Here is a 21,205-nt window from a genome sequence, read left to right on the forward strand (position 1 = left end):
CGAGAAGAGAGCTGCAATATGGCGACGACAAGGACTTGATCGCCGCTTAACTCTCGGAAAAAATATTTATGTCTCCCTCCTAACAGCGATCCCTAAGCATTTTGCATGATTGCAGGATTGCGAAGACCTCGGCTTGAAAAACGCTGCACGTTTCCGGCAGTTTAAAGGAAACCGAAATATTGGCTGATTTAGAGAAAACCTCCCACTCCAGAGTCCATCTTGGTTCCGTCAGTGAAAATAGAGGTACCTATATCCGTGCCGAATCTCTCCTCTTTCCAATCTTGCCTGCTCGGAAAGATAGCCCTATCACAACCCTCAAAGCACAGTTTGCGGATGGAGAGAACAATGCGAAGAACAGAGAAGGAAGGGGAGATCTGCTTCAAGAGGCTACTATGCCCTACAGGAAATTGTCTCCAAAGGCCGAGCTCCTTCAACCTAACAGCGCTCTGAGTAGCAATGGATTTAACTTGCAGATCCACGGGAAGTAAGTGCAGAATGACGTTGAGGGCAGCAGGGGACATGTTCTACAAGCACCATTGATGCCCATACATGCAGTGAACTGTCTCTAGTTTAGTGATGTTGTAGCCCTTCTGAAGAGCTCCCCACCAAACTAAGCAACCATATGTCAAAATTGGCAGAACCACTAAGTTGTACATTCAAAGTACGACACGTGATTTGAGACCCCTTTGTTTGACGAACATAGATTTACAGGCGTAGAAGGTTATACTGGCTTAACTCGATTTTCTATGTGCAGCTTTTAGTGGAGCTTGGGTATTACACCAAGATACTTAACTTCTGATGAGAGAGTAAGACACTGGTTGTTTAGTCTTGGAAGCTTAGAAGGTGGAGGCTTGTATTTTCTGGTGAATAGCATCAACTCCGTTTTGTCAGAGTTAACTCTGAGACGGCAATTGGCAGCCCAATTACTAAGTGTAGCCAGCGGACCCTCCAAAATTTCAGTCATTACTGATGGGACGGGTCCTGAGACCATTAGAACCAAGTCTTCGGCATATGCTACCACCTTTATCCCTCCCATGTTTAAGTGAGTTAAAGCTTCATCCATAGCTACTAGCCAAAGGAGAGGCGAGAGGACACCGTCCTGCGGTGTACCTCTATGTACGAACCTAGTGATTCTAGCCCCCCCTGCCACAGCATTTATTTCCCTACCTCCCAGTAGGGACGAGATAGATAGATAGGTCTTACTGCCCGTGGCGTATTTAGAGCAGTGACAATTGACTCAGCCGTAACATTATTAAAGACGCCCTTTATGTCTATAAAGGCAGTTAGAGTGAATTGTTGTCGCTCCAGAGATTTCTCTTCAGTCCCTACTACCTCATATAAGGCTGTCTCGGTAGATTTCCCTTTCAGGTAAGCTTGCTGAGCTGGAGACGGTCTGATTTCAAAGTGCTCTCGAATGTGATAGTCGATCACTCCTTCGAACACCTTGAGAATGGCACATACTTCACATAATTTTATGTATCATTTAATTGCTTAAATAATTCGTAACTTTGGCTAAGAAAGGACGGAAACTTATTCTCATACCCAATAAAAGTCTATTTTGTAGAAAACAATGCGGCAGGTGTTCACATTTCATAATTTGCGGCCAATCAAACGTTTTTAGTTATATGTTTTGATCCTGTGCTGAAAAGAACAAAAACTTAAATCTAATTTTTTTATTAATTATATTTATATAAATGCACTTCGACTATAAGAGTATTATTATATAACACTAATGTACAAGAAATGTGGCCTAACATATTTGTGTGAAATTTTCTCGTGAATGCGAATGTTAAGTGAGTGTTCGAGATGTAATTAATTTGTGTAAGTTCCGAAAGAAGTGAGTTCACTAAATTGCCTGTATCTCCAAATGCCATTCAATAAAACTGTATGGCTTCCTATGCCCACAAGCTGGGAAAGCAATAAGTTTTTTCCGATTTGGAAAACCAGTTATATAATATGTATATCTATCTTATTTGTAGACACAATTTTAAAAACTTTAAGTTGAAATATAAAAACACACATTGAAGAAATTAATTGGATTTGTCACTTTTACCTCCTCATTCTGTAAATAAACGTAACTGAGCTAAGCAGCTTTTTCTCAGTAATCTACAGCAAAAAAAAACCGAGCATGTCAAGCTGATCGATAGCTATGGAAAACCTAACATAAAATATTTTAATATTAATATCTTGTGCGTGTACTATCCAGCTCTACGCGAAGCTAAATTATAGGGCTGGTGGTTCAGTTGCAAAACCTGAGCCTCCATCTAAATACTTGAACATTGTAACGTCTGAACTGTTTACAATAGAGAAAGTCTTCCTTTGACTTAAAGATTTCGCCGCGATGCAATATTTACCATTTATTGAATGTAAAATGATTTGAAATAGATGGGTTCCTGGTACACCAAAGAAAATTGCGCCGTAATTGAGCTGGAAAGTCGAACTACTTTTGGCGGCAGGTGCTATCCATTTGTAAAGTAACCAGATAAATTTGGCCAAAGGTCAATGACCATAGGTCTAAGTCGTAAATATATCTCGAACATGCTTATATGTGAGAGAAGGAGCCTTCTAAGAAACAATGGATAAACTTAACTAGTTGTATATCCATCGGGTAGAGCGGCAGCCAGGTAGGTTACCGCATGGCACGCTTTTATTATGTACAAATAGTTTTGAGTATTTGTAAATACAAAAGTGTTGTTGCTTTTCTAATTCTATGTACTTTATCTGGTATTAAACAGAATATATACATCTATAAATAATTAATATTTAATTACACTAGCTTGCTACCGAATTTCGTTTCATCTGACTTGTAAACTTATTACTATGAGCAAAGAGAGGAACAGGTGCGGTCGTTGTAGGGCGATAGCACGCTCGTGTTGCATAGCTGCAGGGTGTTCACTTTTAATTACGTGCACGTAGACGCTATCGGAATCTGCAAATAAAATAAAGAATTATGGGTTATTGAAACACTAAATATAATAAATTTTAAAATCTATAGACATTGGTCTAGAAGCACAAGAGATATGCATTGCGTTAGAAAACTGTAGCACAGGGACTTATTAACTAATTTTGACAATTTATTTGTTTCTGATTTAATATTAAAATTTCTCAAAACAAAATGTAGTTCATTTGCTTACAAAAACCATATACTTAAATACAAGTAATAAACTTTTTCAAAATTAAAAAAAAACAAAAAAGATATTTAAATATTTCCTACCTTTAATCAAAGGTTTCAGAAAACTTTCGAGTATGTAGTAGTAAAGGGCTTCTTTTAGGGAATTCTGCGGCGGTATTGAATCTCTGAGTAACTCAGCAAAATTGGTTAGGATCAAGAAAAGGGATCCAACCGCCAAATCTGATAGCTCCTTCATGGAGAAACAAAGTGCGATATTCAGCTTGCTAACGGACTCTCACTCTCCAGGAAATCAGATTAGCATTGGCCGGCAACAGCCTTCAACGAAAGAGGCTGCTATCAAAGCTGCTACACCTTCTCGGTGTGACTGATACGTTGACAGATCTGTGGTGAATGAAGCCGCCATTCGATTTGCCATCGAATCTTTTGGCGGCTACAAGTCCCCCGGACCAGATGGCATTTATCCCGCCATGCGGAAGGAAGTAGAAAATCTTCACTGCATGCTTGCCACTGGCTTATATACCACGCTCGTGAAGGATGGTGAGAGTCGCTTTCATCCCTAAGGTTGCGAGAAATGACTACACCAGCCCCAAAAGCTTTCGACCTATCTGCATGAACTTTTTCATGCTGAAAAGTCTCGAACGGCTAGTGGAGCTGCATATGCGTCAGAAGTCGTTGAAGGTTCACCCACTCTCTCCATTTCAGCATGCCAATCAAAGTGGAAAATCCTGCGAGTCGGCACTGCAAAACCTTGTGGCTATGGTAGAGCAGGCCATCGATAGAAGGGACGACGCTATGGGTATATTTTTGGATATAGAGGGGGCTTTTGATAATGCCACTTTCGACAGCATGTGCAGCTCTGCCAGCAGATATGGTGCAGACCGAGTACTAGTGAATTGGATTTGTCCAATGCTAGCCCAAAGAATCGTCATGGCGCGGGCGGAGGAGGATCTGCTGGTGTCGTCCGGGGTTAATAGAGGCTACCCCAAGGTGGTGTGCTGTCTCCATTGCTCTGATGCATGGTGATCCACCACCATCTTACCACCTTAAATGGTAGCGGAAGACGTTGCCTGTTTGATGACGGACTCTTCGCTTATGAACATCTGTAGAAAAGTACAGAAAACACTGGATATGATTGATACTTGTTTCTGTGCAAATGGTCTACCGGCAAACCCCATCAAAACTGGTTTTGTTCTCTTTACCTGAAGGATGAAGCTTGATGGTCTCGTTCTGCCTAAGCTAAAAGGATTCACAATCCAACTATCCAAAGAAGTCACTTGTTGAAACAAAAACATCCAAGGCACTGACAGCCTTCTGGCAGTGCAAAGGTGTCTTTGGGAAAACGTGGGGTCTTTCTCCTAGCAAGGTCCATGGACCAGACTACCACGCACTGTGCCCATCTGTTGCACCGGAGCTTTTGCGACTACTTCAGGCCCAGCACTAGATGCTCTGATTGGTTTACCACCACTTGATGCTTTGATCCAAGGAGAGGCCTTGAGGGCCATCTGCAGGCTGAAACACAATGGAAACTGGTACGGCCCCTGTTCGGCATTGGACAACAGAGAAGTCATGGACTTCGATCCAATCCTTTATTTTTTCCAACAGCATTCAGTCTTCTTGGCATAAATTCGACGAGCTTCTTTCATGTTAAAAGGTATATTTTCCCCCACTCTTCTTTAATAGCATCGTCTCGGTCTTTCTTGTGTCTAATAATAAGATTTTAGGGTTTGTTTTTCAAATCAGCCCACAGATATTCAATTACATTGATGTCTGGAGGTTTCAAGTGCTTTAGGGCAGTTGTACATATGCCATAGACGGACATCAGGTGCCTTATGCTTGGGATCGTTGTCCTGACTATATTAGAAATTGTCCTTAATTCCCAACTTGTCAGCGCTTTGGACCATATTTTCTTTCATAATTTTTAGGTATTGTTTGTGGTCCATATTCCCGTCAATGAAGCACAAACTTCCAGTACCAGCAGCGGACATACAACCACATACCATTACCGATCCACCCCCATGATTAACAAGTGAAGCAACTCCTTCGCTCGCTCAAGTTTCACTTGTTGCGTTTTGGGTGTGACATGCAGTCTTTTGGTGACCCACTCCATGACGTTTCGCGATACTACCAGCATCATTGTAACGAGTAATGTAGCGATAAGCAAACACTTTATTTACTCTAAGGTGCTTGAGCTCACGAACAATCGCTGATTGTTATTTTCCAGCCAAATATAATATAATGCAATCAGATTATTACGTTTGAAATCCATTACTGAGATTGTTTTTTCGCGTTTACTCTGGGCAAAAGGCTTCCACGCGCTTGTAAACAATACTCTGGACTATCATTTAGCCAACTAACAGACGGCTGATGCCCGTGCATTAGCTGCGCGAGCGGTCTGAAGTTGGTTACACTTCGAGTGCCAGGCCCTTTATGTTACTATTTTTTCACCTCCAACAAATTATTAGATCTGAAGAGACTGTTTTTAATTCCTTAAGAGGTTCTAATACTTGCACAAACTTGGTAAAACATTCCACTAATTTCCATCCAAATTTTTATCTGTATTGGATTTATTTTTTTGAAAATTTTCGTGCATGAAGTTTCATTTCCATTGAATTTTAGTGCAGTTTTTAAACTGAAAAATCGTATTATATTTTTTTTAATTTTTGGGGCATAGAAAATGCAATTTATATTTTTAATTTTTTTGAGCAATCAAGAGTTTAGTTTTCATATGGAATAAATTTTGGATAGCCATATTACTGCGTACCCGAAAATTGTGTAAGGCTTGAGATTAAAAAATTTATAATTTTAATGAAACCGAACTAATGAATGAAGAAAAAGTCAGCAATTCTTAATTTTGTATTAGAATTGAAAGTCTTATTCATATGATTTTGGTTAACCCTGCAGTAGTCGCGCGGTCTACATATGTAATCCACCATTATTAAATTTTAAATTTCTTGAAAATCATGCATCGATTTCATTGGAGATTTTTGCTACTTGTAACTAACAAATAGAGAGTCCCTCTCAGTGTTCCGCTGTTAATTGTCGCATGCAGTAGTGTCGCTAGAGGTTCGTGAAATTCATGGTCTACGTATGTATGCCGCGCGACCCATTACGTAAGTATTTTAAATTAGGTTTTATGCTAATAGCTAGTTATACTTTGTAAAGAAAAGTGGACTTTTGGCATACTTTTTCATTTTACAATTTTGTGGAACTTTTCTGATAATATTTGCATATGTATGCTACTCTGCTGAAATGACTTTGGACGAACAACTCTTGTCCTTCAGAGGGCGTTGTTCTTTTCGGCAGTATATTCCAAATAAACCTGCTAAGTATGGACTGAAAGTTTTTGCACTTGTAGATGTTCATTACCCATACACCTATAACTTAGAAATTTACGCCGGCCAACAACCCGAAGGTCCATTTCGGTTAAGCAACGAGAGATTTGATATCGTGATGAGAATGGTGCAACCAATTTTGAATAGACATACCAATCTTACAATGGACAATTGGTTTTCCTCTCTGAAAATTGCAAAGCAATTATTTGATAATGGAATTACAATGGTTGCTACCGTTCGAAAAGATAAAAGAGAAGTTCCCCGGGAATTTAGAATAGCTAGAAGCAATCCAATATGCTCCTTAAAATTTGGATTTCACTGTCCTATATACTCCTGGTTTCTTAAGTACCAAAAGCCAACAAAGTGGTAATAGCCATGTCTACGATGCAGCGATTGATTCTGACACCGGAGATCAACGAAAGCCGGAAATAATAACATACTATAATCGCACTAAAAATGGAGTTGATCTGGTTGACAAGATGTGTTCTCTTTATGACGTATCTAGGAATTCGAGAAGGTGGCCGTTGACTAAGTTCAATAATCTTGTAAACCTCAGTGCTCTCAACGCATTATGCATTTACACTGCAAACAGTAACTATGAATCTGTCAAAAGGCGTGATTTTCTCATAGACTTAGCCTTGTCTTGGATGAAACCACTGGCTCACCAAAGATTAACACTTACCACGCTACCTAGAACACTGACATTTAAGATAAAAGACTTCTTGGATCTTCCACAAGTTGTAACTCATCAAGGTCCAACGCACAATAACTACGTCGGTCGTTGCTACGATTGTGGAAGGGCCCGTAACAAAAGCACCCGTAAAGTGTGTAACGCTTGCAATAAATTCATTTGTCGTGATCATTCCAAGACTGTATGTTCGTCATGTTTCGAAAACAATTAAAACATCTCAATTATCTTCTGGTTATTTTATATATATTTTATACTTTTGTGAAGTATCTTAATTTTTTGTTAAAAAATGAAGTTTTGGGTTTTATTTATTTTATGTAAGAACAGAAAGTTTGTTTATGTTATTTTTGATTAATATTAATAAATTAAACAATAACAAGAATACTTAAATCAAAAGCAATGGAAGAATTAAATATTTATCTTTTGTATTTTTAATTTTAAAATGGATTACATATATAGACCGCGCGACCAATTACGTCAGTTTCAGGGGCGCGACTACTGTAGGGTTAAATGGAATGAACTACAAGTAGATATGTATAAAAAATAGCAAACAATTCTAAAGATACTAAAAACAAGCATAAAGCACTCGTTTATGCTCGCCACTGTACATACAACTAACGAGTAACTTGCATATCTTCTGTAGACAGCTGCTGGTTCGTGAAAAGAAAGTTTCACTTTCCTTTTTGAATTAATTTCTAGCTTCTGATATTCTCTGTGTTGTTTTTTTTTCAGACGCGTGTTGCAAAAATTTTCAAATTAAAACTGTATATACTTCAGAACAGCTGCCATCGATTCTTAATGTTCATTACTTAAAGTTCCAACTTAAAGTGAATTTTTTTTTTGTTGCTTTTTTTGCATAACTTACACATAAATCCTGAATTTGAGCCAAACTTTTGTTAGCCACACCACTTGAATGTTTATTTAAATCTTAAACTGATGTAATAATGTACGTTAGGGTGGGGCGATAATGTGTGGATTTCTTTTATTTTCCTTTCCTTTTTTTCTCGTAGTGGAATAGCAATGAAAACCCGCATTTATTGATAAAAATTTCCAAGTATTATTTTCCTGGAAAGTTCCATTTGTGGAACAATATAATGACGTAAATTGTAAGAGTAAAATATTTTTCTCAAAGAGTCCATGGAAAAATATTTTGAGCACAACATTGGTTCGATAGTATCAATAGCATTTCATAAATTTAAAACCTCATCAAAAGTGATGATACAAGATAATAAATCCGAGTCCTTCAGAGTTAACACTAGAGTAAGACAAGGGTAAACGTCCTTATTAAAAATCTTCGTATATTAATCAAAACTAACGGGTGATTTTTTAGCTATTATCTTTTTAAACAGTTGGTTTGAACAGCTGACGTACGTTTCGTGTTTTGTTTCACTGTCAAATATCTTCAGTTTGGTCTATAATTTAACTATGAATCGTATTGCAAACGAACAACGCTTGCAAATCGTTGAATTTTATTATAAAAATGCATGTTCTGTTAAGAAAGCTTAAGATACACTTTTTTATCGAAAAATTGTGTTCAGCGACGAAGCTCATTTTCGGATCAATGGGTACGTAAATAAGCAGAATTGTCGATTTTGGAATGAAGATCTGCCTGAAGAATTGCAAGAGCTACCAATGTATCCAGAAAAGGTCACAGTTTGGTGCGGTTTATGGGCTGGAGGTATCACCGTATCTCTTCAAAGATGCTGCGAATCGTTACGTAACTGTGAATGGTGAGCGCTACCGTGAAATGATATCCAACTTTTTTTTGCCCAAAATGCAAGAGCTTGACTTGCATGACATGTGGTTTCAGCAAGACGGTGCCACATGCCACACAGCACGCGTAAAAATGGACTTGTTGAGAGGCGAGGTCGGTGAACATTTTATTTCACGTTCGAGACCTGTCAATTGGCTACCCAGATCGTGCGATATAACGCCTTTAGATTATTTTTTGTGAGGATATGTTAAAAATCATGTCTATTCAGACAAGCTTCCTTACATTAACGCATTGGAAGACAGCATTAAAGCATTTAGATGTGAGATACCGGCCGAAACATTGGAAAGAGTATGCCAAAATTTGACTAAGCGGATGGACCATTTGAAGCGCAGTCGCGGTCAACATTTGCGCGAAATAATCTTCAAACATTAAATTATATGGACTGTACTATCGATTTAAATAAAAAATTCATGAATTTTTCTGAATTTTACGTGTGTTGTTTTTGAAAAACCTTCTTATAGCTCTTAAAAAATCACCCTATACATTCATTGAGCTGTATTGAGCCAATTCTTACCAATAAGTCTGGTTTGCTTTTGATTAACTTAAAGCCTTTGAAAGTAAGAAGATTAGTTTTCTCGTTTTCATTTGCATATCGCATCACCAATGGCAGTATTGACTGCTCATTTCTTTCCGAAATAATTAAGTTCAATATACACGAAAGTATGTATATACAAAACTACGGGTCGCAATTACTCAACAAGCCCTGTAGTCTTCACCGTTGTCGAGTGTTGCCTGACATCTTCTCGGCAAACTTTGAAGCTTTTCTGCGTAGCTCGTCGACAAACAGGACTAGATTTTGCGAACTTGGCGCACGAGTTGCTTTAAATCGTGGACTAGCCTTCCGGCAAGATGCGTTCTCATAGTTCCCCATGCACTTTCAATGGGGTTGGCGTCTGGGGACTGCGAAGGCTAAGCCATTACTGTGACCCCATTTTCCTGTTTTGTTGTTTCTCAATGTGTTCTTCTGTTTTCGCCTTCTTCAGTCGACGTTTGATGGTGTTGATACTCACATCTATGCCCTTTTCAACAAGAACTGATCGTAATTGGCGTAGTCGCAAAGAAGTGTCCCGTTTAGAAAGTTGGACGATCACTTTATCCCGCTTTTTTTTCGTCACTCGCTTCAAGCCGCGCTCGGTAAAGTCATCAATATTTGTGTACCCTTTATACTGTTGATTCCAAATCACAACAAACCTTTTTGATTTTTTAATTACTTTTGCAGCCGACAATAAGATAATTTCGGCCCTTTCGAATGCGTGCATAAATATACCGCCTCAAAACGCTTCGTATACTTCTCACTCAATTTTGTTTGATTGCGCTTCTGGGAAAGTTTCGAACGGCACTAACCTGAGTTAACACTTGCGTCGTAGGCCTTGAGTGGGACTATTATGTAGCAAAAAGCAAAGCAGAACGAAATATATTTTGAAGTTATAAGAAAAAAAACGGTTCTTTTCTTCTGATACAGACTGTATCACAGTTTAATTTTCATAGCTTTTTAACTTTTTATGGTGCTTAAGAGGTCCGTGTGGTCTACAGCTCGAAAATTCAGGGTATATACAGTAAAAAAAAAATAAAAACGATATTTAAATTTTTGAGTCTTTTTTTTAACTTCTTTTACATACAAAAATGAAAAAAATTATTTTTTTAATTTTAATAATTTTCAAAATGACGCTAAAGTTGACCGTCCCGAAAAATTGGACCTGAATGGTGTTATCCATCTTGGCTCTTCTATTTATCTGCACTACAAAAACCAAAAAAAAAAAAAAATTTTAGTCAGTATGATTGTAGCTATGACCCGCTACTAGAATAAAGGAACAAAACAAACTTTGACAAAATGGCGCGGTTTTCAAAAATCGGTTTTTTATTTTCAGTTTTTAATAAAAAAATATGAAATAATTGAAATAATAATATGATTCTAGTACGGATGATAGTCATTAATGTTGTGAACAAGATATTAAAACTTCAGACGATTCGGTTGAAAAAAGTCGTTTCGAGACAAATGAGTTCAAAGTTTGAGGTACAGGAGCGCGCGGACCACTCTGTACCAAGTTAGTGGGATGTAGAAGCTTTAATATTTGGAATTTCTGCATGGGAATTTCACAGTTTATTCTTAAGATACTATACTTTCGAAATATCGAAAAACAAAAAAACCGATTTTTTGAAAATTTCTAGACCACTGGGTCCCCTTAATGTATACAGAGTATTCGCGAAATTTTCTTCTTGTTCAAGCCGTAAGTGAATTTTATTCAATTTTGGGTTCTATCTAACTACACTTAGATAGCCGAAAAGTATATATTTGATTGCTTTATATTTTTTTTAGGTATATAATTCTGGTTTGACAGTTTTTCTAATTCTCTTTCTATTTAGGCTGTATGAAGTTTGTGTTCATAGGCAAAATATTAATAAATAAATAAGTAAATAAATTACTTTTGTAGGAGATGAAAGCGTTTTGAATATATCTAGAAAATTCGAAAGTGGATATTTCCCTTTTATTTCAAAATGTAATTTTGGTCTGGGCAAATATTTTGTCTACACTTTCCAGGTATATAGCTATAAATGCGACTTTCAGCTATTAGTCCATAGATGTCGCTAGGGGTATTTTTAAACCTTCCCAAATGTCTTGTTTTTTTCGTCTGTCATCTGTCAACACTATCCAGTTCATTGCTTGTTACGTTTCATACAATAATGCATTATTGTCGCTCTTAAAAATGTAGAATTCCGTGCCTTCAAACTACGATTTGCGGACATCGTGAAACCACTTGTGAAATGCTGCCCTCCCGGTTCAAAAGGAAGTCTTTTTTGCATCGAATCGTTAAGGATGATGAAAAATGGGTGTATTTTTCCAATCCCCAGCGTAAACGATCGTATGGTCCGCACGGCTACAAGCCAAAAACAACGGCCAAACCAAATCGCTTCGGTCGCAAGGCAATGCTGTGAGTTTTCTGGGATCAGCGTGGTATGATTTGGTACGAGCTATTAAAACCAGGGGAAACAGTTGACGGTGCACGCTACCAACGACAATTGACCGATATGAACAGCGCTACACACTGAAAACGCCAAGAATATGCCGATCGGCGTCACAAAGTAATTTTTCTTGATGACAATGCACCGCCACATCGAACAAGAGCGACCCGGGAATTGGTGGAGACGTACGATTGGGAAGCGCTGCTGCACGCGGCTGACTCACCAAACTTGGCGCTTTCCGATTATCGTTTGTTTGCATCGATGGGCCAGACACTTTCCGAGCAGCGCTTCAATTCTCACGAAGAAGCCAAAAAATGGCTCGATGATTGGTTTGTGACCAAAGACGGCCAATTTTTTTGGCGCGGCATCCACAAATTGCCTGAGAGATGGGAAAAATGTGTCGTTGGCGATGGGTATTATTTTGAAGATTTAATTTGCATTTTTGTGCAAGCCGCTTTCTGCAAGTCTGTCAAACACAATTGCAAAAAAGAACAAAAATCACTCCACCCTGATGTATATTACATAAATATGTATGCATATACGTATATAAAATATTTCAAGCCAAACTTTCAATACATGCGCCTGCCTTGAAACCTTAAAACACAACCTGAATGAACGAAGTACGTGCGGGACAAGAAGAAGAAGTGAGAAAATTTCCCTGCTTATCCAAACTTAAATTAAACTTATCCCTAAGACAACATTGCGTAGAATGAAAAGCGCATCTTCGTCAAACAATTACCGCATTAAAGCATAGCAAGGAAGAAGAAGAGTAAGAAACAGACAATCACGCCCTTACCACAAATGCGTTCAAGGTTGCGCTGCGGACCACTTGCGCGTGGCTTTGCTCCAGCGCTCTACCAGCTCTATCAGCTACACACAGCTTTTTAGGCATGAAATGCAGTTTCGGCGCAACAACAAATATGCGAAGGCATTAAGCTGAATTACTTACACTTACAAAGCATTCGAGTGCTTTCGCTCCGCTCACTAATACACATCGCTCGTTTGGTGGAAGAAAATCATAAACCAGAAAAAGAAGAAAAGTTTAATAAGCACGCACAAACAACAGTCCACTCCTCCATTCCCATTAACATTATCGGAAAATGTGTCCTTACTTTTACTTAGAGATGCATAAAAAACTAAACGAAAACTAAAACGAAAAAAGCCAGTTTTCTCAAATTTACGCTTGATTGAGTTATGGCATTCTTCCAGCAAACGAGTAATGCATGTATGTATGTACATACGCTTCTACACCGATTTATGCGTTCGCTATAAAAGCGTATGGATATGTGCGTTCATTGCACTACTTTAAATCTCACTTACGACTAAAAACTGCAGCTTATTTTGTCAGATTGAAATCATAGACTACGCAGCGGAGTGTGAGTAGGCAAGAAGAGAAAAGTGTGTAGCAAAAATGGGGATACACAGACACGGATTTGGCACAATGCTGGACAGCAGTACTGTTGTTTTAGTTTTTGACGAACAGTGCAGCAGCATTTCATGGCAAGCTGGTCATGAGTTGACGATACTGTTGCCTAAAAAATGGTAATTGCTCTGTAAAGCAAAGGCAGGAGCTTCAAAACTCCATGGCAATGCTGCTGAGGTGCTTTGCCAAGTGCAGCTGAAGAAGCAACTTTTTTAGTTTATCATCGCTCTCTGTCAAAGCGTATTTCTTTTTGTTAATCTTGTGCGTGTGTGTGTGTGTGTGTGTGGATATTTGAAGCAGTTGCATTTCATTGCTGTAGAAAAGTGAGAGTGAGTACACATGCCACTTTTACTTAGCTACAGTGCCTACTAAAGGCAGTCTTTAGCTCACTCGGCAGCTTTTAATAATTTCAACAGTTTTCGCTACCCGATGTTGGCAAGTTTCAAAAAGTTGAAGTTTCTTAATTGATTTTGAACTTTTTTAAATCTGTAATTACTCTAAAGTTACATAACTTTACGCAATTTTAACTCAACGGAACATAAACCAGTGCCGCTGAAGCACTGCAGATAAATCATCAACCTTTGACAGCGCTGAACCCCTGTCACGAAAACTAAAAAGCTAGAGTTCTAACCATCAGCTGTCATAAAATAAATTAATTAGGAGAATAACACACGGGCTGAAAAGTACCGGCCTAACAAAGAAAACACGTTTTTTTTTTGTTCAAAATTAGATTTACTCATCAAAGTAAGATAAACATTAAGAACATGGCAATCATTCCAACGCTACTCTAACATTTCAAAACCACTTTTGTAGAACGATTTGCCTTTTGCCTTAAAATAGGCCTCAATTCCTGGGATAACCGCTTTATTCGCACAAAATTTCTTACCGGCAAGCATTTTTATAGGTCTGCGAATAGCCAGTAGTCGATGAGAGTCGCTGAGGATGTGGGAGCAATTCAAAGTTCGCTTCATCCATTGCTCAAAATCATTCATCAACACGTTCCTGTGTTCGATCAACAGTGAGCAAACGCGGCACCCACTTTGAACAGACCCTTCCCATTCAAAACGAGTTTGTGGATGTTTTTAATGTTTTCTGTTGTTACCACTTCATTTGGACGCCCACTGTGATGTGCATCATCGGCGTCTCTACTATCATGTTTGAAGTCAGCAAAGCATCGTTTTATTGTTGTTTCTAATGGAGCGGAGTCCCCACAACACTTCTCAAGCCATAGCTTCTCTTGAACGGTATTTTTGCCTATCAAGAAGCACTGTAATATCAAAACACGAATTTCTTTTTTATATATTGTTTTGAAAACCACAAAAGTCGCGTCACTCTTAGCACAATAACTAAGTTAACTCACAAACTAATGAATGGAATAACATGAAATTTTAACAGCTATATTTCTAAGATTAGTAAAAACTGAAAAAGAGATGAATGCAATAAAACTAGTGACATATATATGTTAGGTTTGGGACTTTTCAGCCCATGTGTTACATAGTTATTTTTCCAAGATATTAAACGAAGTATAATTAACCCTTTGCTTATCTAAAAAAAATACTATGGCCCCTATTATGAGTTGGATTCGATCTTCGATATTCGTTGGTTGTCGAAGATCGAAAATCGAATGTCAATTTGGTATTATGAGCGGTGCAACCCTGTCGAAATTTTCGTTGTATACCAAATTTAGAGTCGAATGCAATTTTGCTTTCGATTGTGTAGCGTATTGTGGGAAAACTTGTTAAAATGTTAGTTGTTTGCGATTATTTATGGCTTTATAGCAACCAGATAATAAATATATACTAATTTTGTTAATTTTATGCAGGTCGAAAGTCGTGAGTACCAAACAGCAATTAGAAAGGCTGGTTGCTAGAAGAAAATCCACAATTCGCTAAAGGGACTTGCACCAAAGTTCAAACAGCAAAAAAAATGGGAGGAATTTACAACGGAGCTGAATTGCTTGCGACCACCAGTTAGAACGGCAGCAAAATGGATTAAGGTTAATAATGGTTTTTTTTTTGTGATGTCTATAGAAATAAAATTTATAACAAAAATAAAACGGAAACTGTGGCGTAAAGGTTTCTATTTAATACTTTTTAGATTTTCCCATAATATTCTAAGAGTTTCATTTCTTATGTTTTCTGCTTCTCCGTTATTTGACTCCACTTCAATATCTTCAGCATCATCGTTGAGGGTCTCATCATCCAGAAGTTGAACGTTATAAAACAAGCAAATGTTGTGCAAAGCTGCACACATATTAATAATTTGTGTTGCTTTTTTTGGAGAATAGTGAAGAGCTCTTGCCTGCAACAAACATCTAAATCGATTTTTCCGGACTCCAATTGTTCTCTCAATGATACTTCTCGCTTTAGCATGTTGTTTGTTGTATGCCCTTTGTGGAGACCCTTCCTCAGAGTTTCTGAACGGCGTCATTAAATAAGGTTTTAGAGCGTATCCAGCATCGCCTGAGACAGACAAAAATTATTAAAAACGGAGTTTCAATTGGTGTTTATTACATACCGAGGAGCCAAGTATTGCGTCGGCCATTGAGATGTTGCTCCTCTAAATGCGCTTTCAATGGCGACATCTTGAAAGCCATGGAGTCATGAGTAGCTCCTAGATTTTTCGCATTTATATATTGTAGGTTATTTTCATTGTATAATCACAAACCTAAAATTTACATTATTCGCATTTAGAATTTATGACTCATATTTAAATATATACAAATGTCTACTTACAATCATAGCATTAATGCTGTAGAATCCCTTCCTGTTGTAATTCAAATGCTGAACTTCTTTCCTGGGAGCGACAATTTTAACATGCGTGCCATCAACACAGCCAATTGTTCCTGGAATCCGGTATTTGCTATAAAAATGTGCTTTTCTTTGTTGCAGATCAGCCTCTGTACTACTAAATTGTATCCATCTTTGGCAAATATAATTTTCCAGGACATCTACTATTTGCGATAGCACAACAGACAGTGGGTTGAGCAAGTCCTAGCATACCTTCATAACCAATACTCAATTGGTACGATCCCTGAGCACAAAATCGCAGAACTGTGGCTAGCTTTAAAATATTTGGAATGGATTTGGCTCGGGTGCACTGCTGCAACTGGTTCCCTGTACTGGACAGTAGGTTCATAAACGCCTCTTTAGATAATCTAAAGTTCTTTAAAAATCTGTAAGGAAATTTCTGTAATATTAAGTACGTCAACATATTTTGAAAATTCTAAACTTACTCAGTGGAAGCCATTTCTAGGGGGTTGGATGCGCCCCTCAACTGTTTTCTACTTCTAGCTAGTTACACTAATCTTTCATCGTCCGATGAATCGTCGAACCACAACCCCGTTGTACTCATTTTCACAAAAAATACTTTTTTTTACTTTTAAAAATGTTGTTAGCAAAGAATTTCAACACAATCGGTTTTTCTTTTATTTTGATTTGCTGTATCAGCTGAGAAAAAATTATCTATTGTAAATACGTCGAGCGATCGCAATTCACAATAGTTCCATTCTTCAACGAATGAGTACCATAATACCAAATGAAAACTCGTTCGATCAGCACTTTCGACTACAGTCGAAGATCGAATGTTGCTCATAATAAGGGCCTATATCTCCCGTTTGTATGGTAGTTCCCTCTATACAATTTGCTTGGTATTACAAATTATTACAAACAAAAATATGAAAATTGTTAGAATATTTCAGAAGACAGAGTGAAAAATTTGCAGAGTTTAAAAGCATCAGATTTTGATACGGGTATGCAACAAAATCAACTCGGCCGGCAGGCAAATGGTTAATTACGAGAATCCATGTCAATGGTATAGCAAAATTCTAATACTTAATAATGTTTATACCAGCTTAACCATCAAACGGCATTGTGCATTCGACAGCCTAGCAGACTTATTTCTCACTGAATAAAAGACACCTATAACTAAAGCGTCCAGTAATTCAGTTAAGACCCAGCCTTCATATCGAAGTCATGCCAGCTTAAGATCTTTGTGAGCATAAAAAATGTGGGCCAAATGTGGGTGATGTGTCCCAATTTTCTCAACGCCAGAATCCAAGGTATTTGAAATTTTAAACTTTTTTTATGTGTGTTGTGAACCATCAGTGTTTCATTGGCGCCAATGCCTGCGTGACTGCTACTGACTAGCATAAATTTCGTTTTATTGATGTTAATTTTCAGTAACGTTAATTAATTTAGTAACGTTTGCAAACCATTCAAGTTTTCTTTTTATTTACTGCCTTAGGTTTGATGACTTCGTATGAGTCCGAAAGAGCTCCTTTAAAGATGTTTTCGTCACAGATGTTGAAAAGGGGAGGTGATAATATACACCTGAAGATTCTTGCGATTTTTGTTGTCAACGTTGATTTCAGTCAATTGGTTTCAAAAAAGATTCCGTAAAAGTCGTAAGTTTTTTGTATCAATGTCGAGTGGTGCTAGGATGGCAAAGAGCTCATCATGTTGCACTTTACCGAAAGCTCTTTCAAAGTCTAGAAAACACACCAAGGCATCTCTTTGCATATTCATGCAGTTTTGGACTAGAACATGAACACATAAGAGCACTTCAAGGGTTCCCATACCGTTTCTGAAACCAAATTGCGTTAGATCCCTGGCGTTTTTCACATTTTTTTTAAATTCTGTGGTGTATTGTTTGTTTTGTTGTGTTTTGCAACACTGTTCAGTTTTGTCTTACACTCACCGACTAATTTCGAAGAGCAGCGTGGGTTAGTAAGGCTTTCAGTGGAGCTTGACTGTCACTACAAATTCCAATACTGCTACCCCGCCACTTTTTCAAAATTATCCAGTATGCCGCATTCAAGGTGGCATAGACTGCCGTAAATAATACAGTGGCCATCTGTCCTGTGGCATAGGAGTACTTCGTGTCTTCGCCTAAGTGATTAAAAATACGCAAATTATTTGTAAATTTTTCTCCGTCAATTAATTTTAAAATTTCTGCAGGAACTTCGTTGTTGTTGTTGTAGCAGTTTACTGGGCCCTACCAGTGCGGTGTAATTACCGATCGTCATCGTCTACCTCATCTAAAAGCGGGCCCCGAAAGAGTGCTGTCTCGACATGTTGGGACAGATTGGGTGCAGGGGGAGAGGGTGAATGAATTTGAGAAGGTGAATATGTGGTTAGTATCATGCGGTGTGCCTTCACATGCCGGAATTGTATTGAGTATGTCGGGATCTATTCTCAATAAGTAAGAGTTTAACCTACCAGAATAACCAACTCGTAAGTGAATCACATTTAGCAGGTCTGAAGCTCTTTGTCTGCAATAGGTGGGGGGTTGGTCTTCACTAATGACATTCGGGAGTCGGGAAGTTAAAAATATGGTAAGAGTCTCCCGATGGATGTCATTTGACGTCTTTCTATATACTATCCGGTCCACTAGTTGCAGTTGTGTTTTGTCCTGTATCTCGTCAGTGTAGTTGAAGCTCCCAGTAAATTATGTAGCCCTGTCTAGTGTGCTGAATCTCACCAGGAATTTCGTTAGGGCCAGGTACTTTGTTATGCTTTGAGGAGAGTAGCGCTTTTTCGATTTCGTCTAATGATATGTCGTAATAATATAAATAAACTAGCGAACAATTTTCTTTGTTTTTGTATTGTATACTACAATTAATATGATGATGCTTTGCGCGAGGCTTGCAGAAGAGCTGATTACTGCATGAGGTGGTACGGCTTTTTGCGTTTCGACCTTTTAACTGTGTTCGATCTGTGTATTTCCACCTGAGAAGGGAAATATGGAACACCAGCTTTAATTTGTTTCAGGTCAGAATAAGTGTCGTCGTATTTAATTCAAAAGAAGCGATCGAATAAATAGGAGTTTGAAGTATTGTAATATTGAGTTGTTATAGGGTTTTCCAATAATAGGTGTTACAGGTGAATGGATTGCGCTATCGAAAGATGATTAACGATTTTTTATAGCCGGAATTGGATGGTATTGATCTGGACAACGTTTATTTTCCACAAGACGGCGCTATATGCCACACAAGCATCGAAACCATTTATCTTTTACGGAAAACTTTCCGGACCGTGTTATCTCTCGAAGAGGTGGTCATAATTGACCACCGAGATCTGGTGACTCAACACCTTGAGACTTTTTTCTTTAGGGCCACGTAAAAGAGAAGGTCTACGCCAACAGCCCGGTGTCGATCCAAGACCTCAAAGACGGAATTTGTGAGGCTATTGAGGACAACGGGCAGCCACTTTGCAGTTCGGTTATGGAAAATTTCACGAAAAGGATATTGTCCTGTAAGCGTGGTCATGGTGATCATTTACCTGATGTTAACGGCCAATTGACCCAACTGTAAAGCTGGGGTCACTTAGGAAATCGGATGGCTCCTTCACGGAGCGGCAAAGTGAGACACTCAGCAAGCTGATGGAATTCCACTTTCCTGGTAATCAGATAAGCGTCAGCCGGTTGTTGCCTTATTGATAGAAGCGGTTGTCAGAGCTGCTACAACTTCTGGACATGACTGGTACTTTGCCAGATCTATGGTGAATGAGGCCGCCATTTGATTTGCCATCAAATCTTTTGTCGGCTACAAGTCACCCGGACTAGATGATATGCCATCCTGCCATGCTGAAGGAAGGCGCAGAGTTCGTGAAAGCTGCCTTGAAGAAAATCTTCTCTGCATGCCTGGCACTGACCTACATACCACGTTCTTGGAGGATGGTGAGGGTCGCCTTCATCCCAAAGGTTGGAGGAAACGACTACACTAGCCCCAAAAGCTTTAGACCCATCAGCATGACATCTTTCATGCTGAAAAGTCGCGAACGACTGGTGGAACTGCGCATACGTCAGAAGTCGCTGAAGGCTCACCTTCTGTCTCCATTTCCGCATGCCTATCAAAGGGAAAAATCCTGCGAGTTGGCACTGCAAAACCTTGTTGCTAGGGTAGATCTGGTCATCGACAGAGGGGACTACGCTATGGGCATCTTTTTAGACATAGAAGGGGCGCTTGATAATGCCACTTTTGACAGTATGTGTAGCTCTGCTAGTAGGCACGGCGTAGACCGGGTGCTAGTGAATTGGATTCGCTCGATGCTGGCCCAAGGAATTGTCTCGGTACGAGCAGGGGAATATCTGCTGGTGTCATCAGGAGTTAACAGAGGTTGCCCCCTAGGCGGTGTGCTGGTGCATGGTATTTGATCCTCTACCTACCACTTTAAACGATTCGGGAGTCTACGCACAAGCATATGCGGACGATGTTGCCTGTTTGGTAGCAGGCCCTCCGCTTATGAACATCTGCAGGAAAGTGCAGAAAGCTATGGTTATGATTGACACTTGGTGCTGTACGAATGGGCTATCGGCAAATCCCACCAAGACTGGCATTGTCCTCTTCATCAGAAGGAGGAAGCTTGATGGACTCGTTCTGCCTAAGCTAAAAGGAGTCACAATCTAGCTATTCAAGGAAATTAAATATCTCGATAGTGAGCTTCTATGGAAATCACACGTTGAAACACAAACATCCAAAGCACTGACAGCTTTCTGGCAAAGGTATTTTTTCCTGGCAAAGTCCTTTGGATCTACACGGCTATGATAAGACCTATTATCACCTATGTATCAGTGATCTGGATGAGTAGATTCTCTCTCGTGGGAGTCGAGTGGACCTTATCAAGACTACAACGCACTGTGACCATCTGTTGCACCGGAGCTTTTCCGACTACTTCAGGGCCGGCATTAGATGCTCTGATTGGTTTACCACCACTTGATGGTTTCATCCAAGGAGCGACCTTGAAGGCCATCTGCAGACTGAAACACAATGGGAACTGGTACGGCCCCTGTCCGGCATTGGAAAACAGAGAAGGCATGTACTTCGATCCCACGATTCTCTGCATGCCCCTTGACTCCATGCCATCAAGAGTCGTACTTGAAAGAAAATACAGTG

The 21,205-nt window shown here is 39.0% G+C and overlaps 1 protein-coding gene across 1 annotated transcript in view; it reads right to left on the bottom strand.

The window, feature by feature from the left end:
- Positions 1-2,795: 2,795 nt before the first annotated feature.
- Positions 2,796-21,205, bottom strand: part of LOC128855229 (fibroblast growth factor receptor 3-like) — a 68,501-nt gene continuing 50,091 nt past the window's right edge. The window contains exon 5 of the mRNA XM_054089949.1: positions 2,796-2,929. Within this exon, the coding sequence (XP_053945924.1) occupies positions 2,796-2,929 (134 nt within the window). The remainder of the gene's footprint in view (positions 2,930-21,205) is intronic.

The sequence above is a fragment of the Anastrepha ludens genome, chromosome 2, assembly GCF_028408465.1.
Source record: "Anastrepha ludens isolate Willacy chromosome 2, idAnaLude1.1, whole genome shotgun sequence".
NCBI classification, from domain to species: Eukaryota; Metazoa; Arthropoda; class Insecta; order Diptera; family Tephritidae; genus Anastrepha; species Anastrepha ludens.